Below are 13,671 nucleotides of genomic sequence, written 5' to 3' on the forward strand. Positions count from 1 at the left end.
TTTAATGGGCTATAAAGTATGATTTATGCAATCTTTTTCCCAGTCGAAGCTAGTGAATGAATTCAATTAATAATATTCTGTGTTCTGAAATGATCAGTCATTTTCTTAATAAACCTGAAAACCATGAACTGATTGCTGTCGCATCCATAGCAAAAAATGACAGTGGCATGATAGTGGATCCTGACCTTAAAGGAGTTTTTCAGCCATTTTCAATCTTGCCTTCGTAGTTCACATACTGTACAGTTACTAATGTACAGTTTCCATCTCCTCGCTCTATTGGTGCTTTCATCATCATCATCATCATTTTTCGACCGCGGTCGAGATCATGGATTCCACAATGCTACGCCAGACTTCACAGTCCTTCATTGCCACCCCCAGTTCCTGCCTACTGAAGCACCAGTCCTTCATTGCCACCCCCAGTTCCTGCCTACTGAAGCAACGGTCCTTCATTGCCACCCCCAGTTCCTGCCTACTGAAGCACCAGTCCTTCATTGCCACCCCCAGTTCCTGCCTACTGAAGCAACGGTCCTTCATTGCCACCCCCAGTTCCTGCCTACTGAAGCACCAGTCCTTCGTTCCTGCCTACTGAATGAAGCATGTGTCCCTAGCGATGACATCAGGGAACGACAGCTTTCTACCTCTGGTCCGCCCTGAGGCAGGACTCCAGAGAAGAAGGGAAGATATAACCTCATTGTCAGCTCTGTAGCAGTGGCCGGCAAACTGTGCTCTTCTGGATCGGACCAGTGAAGAAACACGGGGAAAGTTGCCCCTTTGCTTTCAGTTGCTTTCAGATGGGCAGATGAAACGGCATCTTTGCATAATTTGCGGCAGCTTCACACCACGGCTCTGTCTCTTCGTACTAGAAGGGTTAGGGTTTGGGTTAATCCTAACCCTAGCCCAACTTAACCAGGAATTTCAAATTGATTGATTTGCTCTGTGCTTGAGCCACCTCCAGTTGCGCGGCAGAACGCAACTGTAACGGCAGTGTGCTACACAACAGCCTGGAACAGAAGCACAGAGTGAGAGAAGTGAACAATATAGCAGAATAGTGCATTTGTTGTGCAACATAGTGATACGAGCGACTCAATTAGAGTTATGAGTGTGGCTGCCAGAGTAATGTTTCTTTATTTACACCTCTTACTTCTCAATGGACCCTTATGGGTCTGTTTTTACATCTCTCATTGCCCTAGTTTCTTAATTGGCACTCTCATCTCTGATGATCTCACCTGGTCTCCATGGCAGTGGACGGTCAAAAAGGCCCAGCAGCGACTACACTTTCAGAAAGTTCTCAGCCTTCTCAACCTGTAGGAGCAGACCGCTGGAGACCTTCTAGTACTGATCCTGCATAGAATGTCTGCTGACGTACGTACTGCATTCCAGTGTGGTATGGAAGATGCACTGTAGCAGACAAGAGGAGACTGCAGTGTGTGGTGAAGACGGCCCTTCCTTGGAATGTAATCCAAGGAAGGGCCGTCTTCACCAACCGCTGTCTGAAGAGACAGTGGTTGGTGAAGACAGTTCACACCCGAATCAAACAGAGCTTTCCCCAGAGACATCATTGCGTTAAATGCAAACATGCACTGATCAGAGAGTCTTCTCCCGTTCCTTTTATGAGTTAGGTACACTTGCACTGTAGCACAGTGGTATTTAAATGACCGCTTCGGCAAGTTGGAGGAAACGCAAACAATTTTCTGCTGAGGAAACAGATTTCCCCGTGCGCAATGGGAGCAACATTAATGATGTGATATAATGATGTAAGGAGATGGGGGGGGGGGGGGGGGGGACTGGAATATTTTAGGGATGCAAAGAAGTAATCTGTGATATCTTGACATAACAACTTAATAATCACAAGATCATGTCTGTCTGTCTTGTCTGTCTGTCTTATATTTCATATACATGGTGAAATCGTTCAATTAATTCAACTCAGATGGTGTTGAAATGTGTCCACTCTCTGAGTTCAATCAACTCTGAGGATTATTTACTATATAGTGCTGGACCTTTAGTGCATGTGTAGCCTCACTTGCGGGGGCGGGGGGGAGGGCGACAGAATGTAAAAGATTATGTCTCTGTCAAATCGCCACTTAGACTTTTTTCCAATATGCTCCCATGATTCAATTAAAGAGCTGCATTCCTTGGAGTGTCCGGGTCGGACAGAGAGAGCAGTGACTGACAGGCAAACACATTACTATACTCGGGGAAAAGGAGAGGATCGGAGGAGAGTGTAGTATGAATGTTTGAAGAGATGGCACGAAAGAGTCTTGTAATTAATTTTCTGTCTGAGCTGCCGTTTCATTAAGTGAATGAATGCGTTAGTTTTGGTCGGTGGGTTTGTTCATTCTTCCTCATTGTCTCGTTGTGAAAACACCATTCATCTTCTTTGTTTTGGATGATGATATCTAGAAGCCTGTGTACTCTGTAATGTGGCAGGTACAAGTTCTGACGATATGGAATGTGTAAGCATCTGTGTAGTGTGTACATAATACAACAAGAACAATAGTTTTATTATTTATTATCCATATCCTCATACAATTTCTTCGTTGTCTTTCTCGTCCTTTTCATCAGATGTGATCCATACTGTGGGGCCGGTGGCCAGAGGTCACGTGGGACCCACCGAGACCAACGACCTCACTTCCTGCTACCAGAATTCCCTCAAGCTAGTGAAGGAGCACGGCTTGAGCACTGTGGTGAGTACTATTTGTTTTGGTTGTTTTTTTCCCGCTGTTAAAACTAGTGTCTGGTGATAGCCAGACGGCTATATAATGCACGGAAGTGCATTATTTCTCAATGGGACCCATGCAACTATATGTGTGGTGTGGGTGGAGGAACGGCGGAGGGACGTCGCCCGAAAATATCATCCGTCGATAGCGGGCGATTAGGTGATAGCCAATGAAATTCGTGTGTCGCTCGCCGTTGTTCTCCCACTGTTAAAACGCAGTGGGCTCGAGTTAGAAACCTCGCCCATCCGTTAAGAACCAAATACCTAAGGTGGGCAGTTAACTAACTGTCTTAAAATACAGTCCAGACCGGGCCCTACGAAGGCTACTGTCTTCTGAAGCCCAAACCCAGGTTTTCTACCATCGTGAGGGACTCCTCAAGATCTCAAGAGGAGATCCCCCGGTGGCCACTAAAACATCCGACTGGCTAGTTCGGCTCTGAGTCTGACTAGACTTGGACTATAAGCTTGTAGATCGGCAATTTTCACTAGTTTGGGTGCCAAATTTATTTTTTTGGGTCACGGGCTAAAAGGTTTGGGCCTTACTGCTCTCAGTCAGACCTGTCTCTGTACCCACTGTTCTGTTACTGCTCTCAGTCAGACCTGTCTCTGTACCCACTGTTCTGTTACTGCTCTCAGTCAGACCTGTCTCTGTACCCACTGTTCTGTTACTGCTCTCAGTCAGACCTGTCTCTGTACCCACTGTTCTGTTACTGCTCTCAGTCAGACCTGTCTCTGTACCCACTGTTCTGTTACTGCTCTCAGTCAGACCGGTCTCTGTACCCACTGTTCTGTTACTGCTCTCAGTCAGACCTGTCTCTGTACCCACTGTTCTGTTACTGCTCTCAGTCAGACCTGTCTCTGTACCCACTGTTCTGTTACTGCTCTCAGTCAGACCTGTCTCTGTACCCACTGTTCTGTTACTGCTCTCAGTCAGACCTGTCTCTGTACCCACTGTTCTGTTACTGCTCTCAGTCAGACCTGTCTCTGTACCCACTGTTCTGTGTACTGAAGGAGAAAGGCTCGCTCGGGAGATGACCGTTGTATCCGGGTGTTTCGGGGGGGAGGAGTGTTTGGGGGGGAGTGTGTTTGGGGGGGAAAAAAGGAGAGACGGCTGTTGTTCCAGTTGGGCAAGGCAAGGAGGGATGTGTTTGTTGGAGAGGTTCCAGTTGGGCTGTTTGAGAGTGGGATGTGTTTGGTACATGAGAAGTTGGTTGTTTTCAGACCAGTCAGTGTACTTGATGTTAGAGACATAGAAGTTCCATTTGGGAAGTTCCGGGGTGGGATGTACATTCAGTGGAGCTGTTTGGTACATAAGAAATGAGTTGTTTTCAGAGCAGTCAGTGTGCTTTGATGTTAGAAGGGTTCCGTGATGTGCGCTCAGTTCAGTCAGTCAGAAAAGGATATGCATTTATTTTGTCCAGTACAATCATTTCCGTGAGGGTTAGGGTTATTGTTTTGAAAATATTTGAAAAAAACAAATGCAAAAGATATACAAGAATAAAATAACAGGACCGTCTTTCATTTAAGGTACCGTTCTGAAAAGCCTCAAGCCTTTTTTTCAAAAGTCATCATGTAAAGAAAGAAAGAAGATGATAATATTTGATGTTTATAGTGCAATGAATGCTTTTAATGCCGACAAATTTTGCTCATGATGAAATGAAAGTCAGGTCTTTGTACCCACCCCTGCTTATTAAAGTCAGTTCTTTGTACCCACCCCTCCTTATTAAAGTCCCTGATATAATGGCTTGGTTTTGCTATGTCATCGTTTAGTAGTAAACCACTTTCGGGGTAAAAATTATGACCTCTGTTGAATTCTTTGAAGGCACATGACATTGATTTATCACACAGTATTTCGTCCCTGAGTAGATTTCATTCATTGGCAACAAAAATGACTCAATTAAGTGTGTGTGTGTGTGTGTGTGTGTGTGTGTGTGTGTGTGTGTGTGTGTGTGTGTGTGTGTGTGTGTGTGTGTGTGTGTGTGTGCGCGGTATGTACAATATAACTGAGGTACAACCGCAGAGTAATATGTTCAGCTTTAGTGTACTGTTGTGTTGGCATACATGGGCAACTGGTGGCCCGGGGGTCACATGCGGAACCCACCTTCACTTAATGTGCCCCTATAGGGTTAATATACTGACATGCTATTGACAGCGGCCTTGTGGTTAGTGTCCGCCCTGAAACAGGGAGGTCGGGTTTCGATCCCCGGCCGGGACTGTAAAAATGGGACCCAATGCCTCCCTGCTTGGCACTCAGCATCAATGGGGTGGATTGGGGGGTCAGTCCCTGCTTGGCACTCAGCATCAATGGGGTGGATTGGGGGGTCAGTCCCTGCTTGGCACTCAGCATCAATGGGGTGGATTGGGGGGTCAAATCAACTAATCAAATGATTCCCGAGTGCGGCACGGCTGCAGCTCACCGCTCCAAGAGATGGGTCAAATGCGGAGAACACATTTCACTGCGGTAATGTCTGTGACAAATCGTATGACTTCGACTTTGACAAATTCCAAACATGGCCCGCTTTAATTAGTAGCTTAATGAGTAGTATTAAAATGTTATTGTTTTTTATGTCCAATGTATTGGTATTTAGTTAACACAACTGTAATTAAAGGTGTTTGAAATTATATGCAAATGTTACTTTTCAGGATTCCAATTAGAAAATAGCTAAATAATAATTGATATGATATGATATGACATGGTACTTTATTGTCAGTTTGCACTGAAATTTGTCTTGCGACCAGCAGCCTTGTGTGCAACACACATACACACATTTGACATAACACAAAACAGAAAAGAAAATACAATTACATACATAGACACATAAGGCCATGCAAGAGCAATGTCCACAGATCTAGTCCTAGCCAAAATCCTGATTAAGCTCAAAGTCGACTGATGGACAAAATACCTCTTCAGTCTGATCTGGAACACCAGGTCTTCCTGAAGGCAAGACCTATTATAGTTGCTAACCTCTAGGATGCTGTTTTCATAAGTGGATGTACAGTACAGAGCCTCTGAAGTGGTTGTCAAACAATCTCTGAACAAATTTGCAGCAGTTGTGACTTTAAGGCTCCAGACAAGCATCCATACCATGGTGGTACTACAGTACTGGAGAACACTCATTAAAACAGAAGGTAAAAACAAGAGAAGGATCCGTCTACTAACATCTTAAACGGCGAAGGAAATAGATTATTTGCTTTGTTTTCTTACACACTGATTCAATCTGATATTTCCACGTTAGGAGATGGTCTATTACTACTCCTAGGTATTTAATATGAACATACCTGGTTAATCTGTTCACTAGTATAAATAGTGATGGGGGATCTGTGTGTCTCTAGTGGTGCACCAAAAAGGATCTCTTCTGTCTTTTTTATGTTAATGATGAGAGCGTTGTTATCACTCCATTCAACCACCTTATTTACTTAAATAATGTTGGTTCAGTCCAGGATCACTGGAACTATCTTGGAGAGAAATTAAAGTTGTATCATCTGAGTACTTTAGAATGTATTGATCTTGTGTGTCAGTGCGACATTCAGACAGAATGTCCTCAACACGACAGCTGTCAGTCTAAAGGGCGAAAAGTACAGCTGAGCTTACACGTTCCAATTCAGGATTTCAATTAAAATATAGCAAAAATAGTCGATCTACAAGCTCAAAACATGTTGCCGTGCAGTGCGTTTTGACCTTGTCAGCAATTTTTTAACTTGTATAGCTATTTGTGCGATGACAGCAATGTGGAGTGAGTATGGAAATATAGTGGCCCTCTCCATCATCAAAGTTGCTCACCCCATTGCTCTATGGAATTCCAGGACTTTGCTAAACACGCAGCAGATCAGTCTGCCTCTCTGTCCCAGCCTCTGGCGTGCAGCTTTCTGTCTGTATGTTCCAGTCTGGTTGGTCTCACTTGACTAGTGGATCTGTCCTACTCCCACAGAGGGTAAACAACGTAAACAGCCACAAATCAGATTCCCATCGCCATCCGATCAGCCCGCAGCTTCATCACAGAGAGAGGGCAATCAATGGGAGGTATACTCGCCAGCGGCGTAGTGGAAAGATGGATTAATGCCACGGTCTCACGATAGATAATTGTGACAATTCTCTGTTGAGCTTCATGAGTCTCTGTGAGTGTGACAGACCACCTCTGGCGTGGCAATTAAACACCCCGTATGATGGCCAAAAGGCAGAAGTACTTCGAATAAACGTCTTCTCTGAAGTAGCATTGGCACCATGCAGTACGTATCCACCTGCCGGTCTCTGGGTTCCATTTATTACGCCAGTGTCCAACCAACAGTTGACACTGATGAGCTGATATTGTAACATTTTTCATCCGATTTGTTTAATAGCATCATTTACTTGGTTGTGTGAATTATCGTGCAGCAGTAGACTGGAGCAGCAGAGACTGGCATGTTGGAGGTCTATATATGAGGAACGGCGAGGCCCTGGGCTGGCCTGGGGCTGCTTAGGTAAGCGAGAAAAACAACAGGGAGATCTTTGGACCTCCATCTCAGACCTCAGCAGGAGATCACGCGCCTCTTTTACTCCCCTGCCTTCTCCTCTTTCACCCACGAAACGCACCGATCCTTGTTTTGTTTCGGGCACATTCCAAAGATTTGTTTAGTTTATACCTATCTCTTGATTTATTTATCCAATAATTCATATATTTGTTAGAGAGGAAGAGAGTTTCTGTTTTCACTGAAAGTTGGCTAGATCCCTCTAATGTATTTGCACAGCTGCTCTGCGTTGAGCAAGCCTTCAGTAAAAACAGTCGTGTTCTGTGATTGACTGGATGAGACCAATCATTACATTATCTTAGCCGCAGTCTATTCTCTCTCAGGGACAACAGAAAGCCTTTTTTTACCAGCGAGGGGAAAGGAGGGGAAGGAATACGTCTTGTTACTTTCTGTGAGAGATGTGGCCGTTTAGTTTATTTATCCTCCCGACTTCGCCGTGCCATGGAAGAAGTGTCTGCAAACCTTTTGTTCTCTTTCTGCTTTTCGGAATCTGGTCCAAACACTTTTTGTTAATCGACAGCCTTTCCAGCCTGTTTGGTTCACATGCAGCGCCATGAGTCCAGGTTTTTGGTTAGCCGATCAGCAGCGCTAAGCCCATTTCCACTCATTTGAAAGGGCTTTACTGTGAGCCGTGCACTGTGAGATCTGCAGGGCCAAGCCAGGGCCCACCACCACAGACGGGCACCCAGCCAAGTGGGTCTACTCTATACACAGTGCAAGTGAAGAAAGACGGGCTGGCGTCTTTTGGGAATGCTATAGCCCACTGATTCCCTAATGGGGTTTTTGCGGAGCATTACAAAGGGAGAGGAGTCAAAACAAAACTTAGCATGAAATAAACTAGCTCACGGAAGAATACAAGAAAAGCTTGGCTTGTTGGTTAATCCCTGTATTTTAAGAGCCCATGCTGAGCCACCCTTGAGACTAAGCCAGGCTAGCCCAATCATGACATCAACACCTCATCTCTCTCTGAAGCCTGTCCAGACAGGGACTTAAAGGGGAATACCTGCACTCATTTTCAACATTGAAGTGATTGAACTATGTGGAAATAATAAAAAAAGGTCCCCCCCCTAAAAGTGGAATATGTTATGTTTGTTGACAATATCCAATGATAGTTCATTTTGTTGGTAAAAGTTCGGTTCACTTCTTCTGAGCACAGGAATTTTGGAAAACCATTTTGGCAGGAGTTTGTCTGGCCTAAAAATGTCCAAGCAGAGTACTCTTGAGAAAGTATAAAGATGGCTAGAATAAAGATAATAAAGGTGCTATTTGGAGCTCCATCATGCAGGACATTGCTATAAGTGACGCTTATCTGGGAGCCACAGCTCAGGCATATAATTTGAGTCCTCAAAGTCAGTCGGCCTGTGATTGATTGATTGATTGATGGAGCTGCTCCCTCGTAGCACATCTTGATGACATCCAAATTATACCTGTCCCGCCTCTTTGACAGACTTGACATGTGACTTGTTCCGACTGAATTGTCCCAGGCCGGGGGATGGGGGTCTGGGAGAACGCGGCGTAAACGAGATCTCGAGCTGAATTGCATTCCTCCTCCTCCTCTGTCTTCAGGGCTGACAGGCCCTTTTCACTCGCAATGACGTCGGTTTCACATGCAAATATTTTTCCGCAAACATCATGCTGTTTAATACACTAAAGTTTAATCACCAAAGTATAACAGTGTTGATTTTGAGCAAATGTAGTCTTTTGAATAAAACTAGTTTTAGTCACATTTTAGTCATCTGAAATGTGTTAGTGTTAGTTTAGTTTTCGACGAAAAGTCGACGAAATTAGCACTGTTCACCTACAAATATTTTGCAGCTAACATCATGCCGTTATACACTAAAGTTGAATCACCAAAGTAAAAAGCCTAACTATTTTTGATTGGGTACCTTCTCTGCCAAGAATCTCTTGGCCGAGATGTGGAGACGTACATCTGCCTGTCGTGAGCCCACGGGGTCCACTGTAATAAGAGTCCAGATCCTCGCTGAGGGATGGCCTTCACATGAAAAATTACCATCAAGCGGAGCCAAGAAACCTGCCGTTTAACCCCCACAATGCAGCTGAAAGCTATCTGGAACAGTCCAACCGTTAACACTCCGTCTCTGTCTGTGGTCCTTCCCTCATTCCAGCACGGAAATCTGGAACTCATGGCATGCTAGATGTCATATTTATTATTTGAATTCTTTATCGTGTGATCGAAAGCAGTAGTGTGTGTGTGTGTGTGTGTGTGTGTGTGTGTGTGTGTGTGTGTGTGTGTGTGTGTGTGTGTGTGTGTGTGTGTGTGTGTGTGTGTGTGTGTGTGTGTGTGTGTGTGTGTGTGTGTGTGTGTGTGTGTGTGTGTGTGTGTGTGTGTGTGTGCGCACAACACAACACACGCATGTGCATTTCCGTGCTGTGCGCGGGTATCTGTGTACATCGCCACTATTTATTATTTAGTAACAAGCTCTTGTTAATACTTCCAAGCTGATTTTGGACTTGTCACATATACTGTAGGAGAAAGCTGTCAGCAAAGAAAAGAAAAGAAAATTGTAATGCATTGTGAACTTGTACATTGTCTATCTTCACTATACTTCCACACGACACTGCCGTGCGTACAACGATGTGTAAGGCATTAATTTATGACAAAACAAAAGGAAATATAGAAATACGAGGTTTCTGGCCGAATATTCACGAGTGTCTACATTACATGACTGCATGACTATGCATTTATATATTGGTGACACTGGCTCTGTCTGGCCAGAGCAGCAAAAGAAAAAAAAACGTTATTTTGCTCTCTCCGCTGAGAGAGTAAGCTGTCATAGCCTACCTCCGTGGTCCCTGAGCTGACCACAGCCCTTGGGCAGGATGCCAGTCTCGATGGGCCCGGCTCCAGAACATCACACATGGGGGATCCGCGTGGGAGCTGCATGTGCTGCCCGCCGGCGAGCCAGAGTTGCTGGGCAGGCAGGCAGGCAGGCTGCTGCTTGCAGCAGCATCTCTGGGCCGTTAAACACCCCCCGCTCCCTCCACCTGAGTTGTTTGTTCCAGAGGACACTCAGGTGATAGGAGCCAAGGAAGGAAATATATAGCCAAGGCTTGGCAGACTCAGATTGGAGATGAATTGTGATAATAACGCTGGCTCACCGGGTCGATGGGAAAGAACCGGGGGGGTTGGGGGGGGGGGGGGGGGGGTGCGCGGCAGACTGTCAATATTTGCCTGAGCCAGGACACATTAAACAGGTCTCATCACGGTCCCTCTGATATATGGAGCGTGCCGTGTTATTATGGTCCATTTGGAAAACAGCTGGGCATTTTGGGGGAAACTGGAAACGCAGCAGTATATACTGCACCATGCACTGCATTGGCCCGGGAAATGGAAAGGAAAAACAGATAAGTCGGTGATGTGCAGATGAGTTAAAAACACTGCCCAGAGGAAAGGAAGAGGGCCAGATTGGAACCTTTCTACTTTATTGGCTTGAACACGTTGGTTCCTACGACTGGTTGTGATGCAATGTGATCCATTCAATGTGCCATTCACACTTATCTGCTGACTGAGATGATAATTACCAGGCTCCCACTATATTCTTACTGGATTGTGTGTGATTGTGTGATTGTGTGATTGTGTGATTGTGTGTGTGTGTGTGTGTGTGTGTTTGTGTGTGTGTGTGTGTGTGTGTGTGTGTGTGTGTGTGTGTGTGTGTGTGTGTGTCTGTGTGTGTGTGTGTGTGTGTGTGTGTGTGTGTGTGTCTGTGTGTGTGTGTGTGTGGTGCTTCCTGCTCAAATGCACATACCGGTAATTACTGTACACACTATATAGTGTAAACATACATAAACATTGTACAGTATGTACCTACCTACTGTACGTGTGAACGTGTCTATTTTTGTCTGTGTGAATTAGACTGTTTTTTTTCTCATTCTGTGTGTGTGTGCGTGCGCATAGTGTGTACTCAGACCTCAGGGGGCCTCACTCCGTCCCTAAGGGCCCGAGGCTGGCATGCCGTACGTTCGTACATGGAACAGAGGAGCTGTTAATGCAGGTCCCTCGTCTTGGGTTAGTCTTGGAAGGCTGCTCAGGTTGTTCCCCTGGAAGCAGCCACCATGTCTTGTCACTGGCAGAAACAGGCAGGCAGGCCAACCCCATCTCAGACGATGTACGGAATTGCAATTCCGTACATACACGAGTAGAAAACCCCAAAATCCGTACATACAGTTGACACTGAAATCCTCCCCATAGACAATGACGAGGGGCGCCGTTTCTACCAAACTTGAGCCACGGGATACACCGCTGAGCGGCCCGCTAGGGCTGCGAGTTGCCGTGTCGAGCGCTGCGACTCATCCCCGTCCGAGTTGTAACCCGATATGGACAGATTTGTAAATAATGTCAAACCCGAACTCACCCGGCCCGAACCAGCCACGGTGAAATAGCACTTCCGTAATAGTGAAAGCCACGTCTCCGTCGCGGTCAAAACATTAGTAGTGTCATACGGATTGTGGGGTTTTCTAGTCATATACACGACACGTATTTCAGTGAGATCAGGCTGGACAGACAGACAGACAGACAGACAGACATTGGGCTCCAGACCATGTTTCATTTCAGGGCCAATATTAAAACAGCCTTACTGTGACCTTTAAAATGAAGGACTAAGCATGTCTTCCAAAACTATTATTGTCATTATACTATTATTGCCTCATTTACAATATCCCAACTTAAAATTTTTTTTTTAGCCCTTTCAAAGCGTTGCATTATGGAAATTAACTGTCTTCTTTTTTTCTCCAAGTAGCCCGTTGTGGGGACTTTGGGGAGTACTCTGGTGAGACAAAATAACAAGGATTTGAAGTCTCTGGGGGGGGTGGGCTTTTGTCATTGACTAATGATCTTTCGAAAAACCCAAGCCAACGTTTTTTCCAATTTTACCACGACGTCGGGTAACAATTTGATGCTTTCTGAAAGCGTCTGTCATTATGCTATTTCTAGCATGATCCGTGCAGCAGGCTGGCATCTGTCAGTGTGGGCAGTGACAGGGTCGCTGTCTGCGTTAAGAGGCCTCCTCCACAAGCCCACCTCCCTGGCCCACCCCCACCACCACCACCACAGCAGCCCCTGCAATGTGTTTTGCAGTTAAAAACACACTTTCTAGTAGAGCCAGCAGGGAAGCCACAAATTGCCAGTTGAGATTTATTTTCTGAAAGCGAAGTCGATTGAAGATAAATGGTGTACGATTCTGGGATTAGCAAGCCTTCACCGCATGGGCCCATTCCAAGGCTGATAGGAGCATTAGCTTCCATTAATTTCGCAGTGCGGCACTTCCAAAATTGCGTTGACACTTAACCACATGAACCCCTTTCTAGCCATAACAGACAAACATTCAGAATCTGCAATCTTGTTTTTTTCTTTTTTTACGAATTAGGAGAACAAACTAAAGACCCCTGGGGGATACCAGTCACATTGTCACAAATTATATGCAGATAAAGTATCTGATAACGATACATGAATGTGCACATATCAGAAGTTGATAACGATAATACTTGACCCAGTTAATGACAAACAAAAGCATCGGAGCGTGCCCCGATATTTGTGGGGACAGAAAATACACTAGCGTGTGGCTGACAGTTTTAAACGGACGCCAAAAAACATTGTAGATTCTGTAATGGACAGCAGATCTCAGCAGCACTTCATCTGTCGTGCAAATCAATGCCAAATATGCAGTAAATTACTTTTCTCCATTATTCCTTACTAGTCTCTGCCAATATTTGAAATGCAATTTTGTTTATTTTTTAACTGACAGTTTTTTGTGTTTTTTCAAGTTCAAGCACAACTCAATACAAAGACTGTTAACTGTGGACAACACCATAAAGCATTACACTTGTTTACAATAGGGTCCACCATGTTCAGTTCATCATAAGAGACATATACAAATATACACTTCTTTAAAACAGGGGGGTATTCATATTTTACGGGGGCCAGTTAAGAATTGCAGCCGTCCGTAGGTGCCCTTTGAGAGCGGTTTTGAAGGAGTCAAGGGTTTCACATGATTCACGCTGATGTGAGCTTGTATGTCGCCCATTACTAGCAAAGAGATTTGGGGCTAATATTTGCACCACCCCTTATCCATTATCCATAAACGTTTTAGAATAGTTAATATAATCGATCTACAAGCTCACAACGTGTCGATGTAGAGCAGCTAGTTGAACTATTTTAAAATGTTTATCAAGATAGTAAATATGAAGTGAATAATTAAGAAGTTTAGGGATAAAGAGTAATAAGAAAACCAGGAAATGAAACCAGATCAGACCAGGAAGGAAACCAGATCAGACCAAGCACTAGCACAGGTCCGTTTCACTAAGGATAGAGCATGGGTTCCCAAAGTGGGGTCTGGGGACCCCCACGGGTCCTTGAGGGAGTTCCAGGGGGTCCCCAGCTAAATGATAGTTTGGAACATTATGGGTCTGTAACTAGAGAGTGTGCAAATGTA

At 44.9% G+C, this 13,671-nt stretch overlaps 1 protein-coding gene across 3 annotated transcripts in view; it reads left to right on the forward strand.

Annotated features, from left to right (window-relative positions):
- The window catches only part of macrod2 (mono-ADP ribosylhydrolase 2), a 646,577-nt gene that overhangs the window by 434,999 nt on the left and 197,907 nt on the right, over positions 1-13,671 (forward strand). For all 3 annotated transcript variants that reach the window (XM_080781639.1, XM_080781641.1, XM_080781640.1), the window contains exon 6: positions 2,563-2,684. In XM_080781639.1, the coding sequence (XP_080637765.1) occupies positions 2,563-2,684 (122 nt within the window). The remainder of the gene's footprint in view (positions 1-2,562; positions 2,685-13,671) is intronic.

This window comes from Protomyctophum bolini (assembly GCF_963924005.1).
Source record: "Protomyctophum bolini genome assembly, chromosome: 14".
NCBI lineage: Eukaryota > Metazoa > Chordata > Actinopteri > Myctophiformes > Myctophidae > Protomyctophum > Protomyctophum bolini.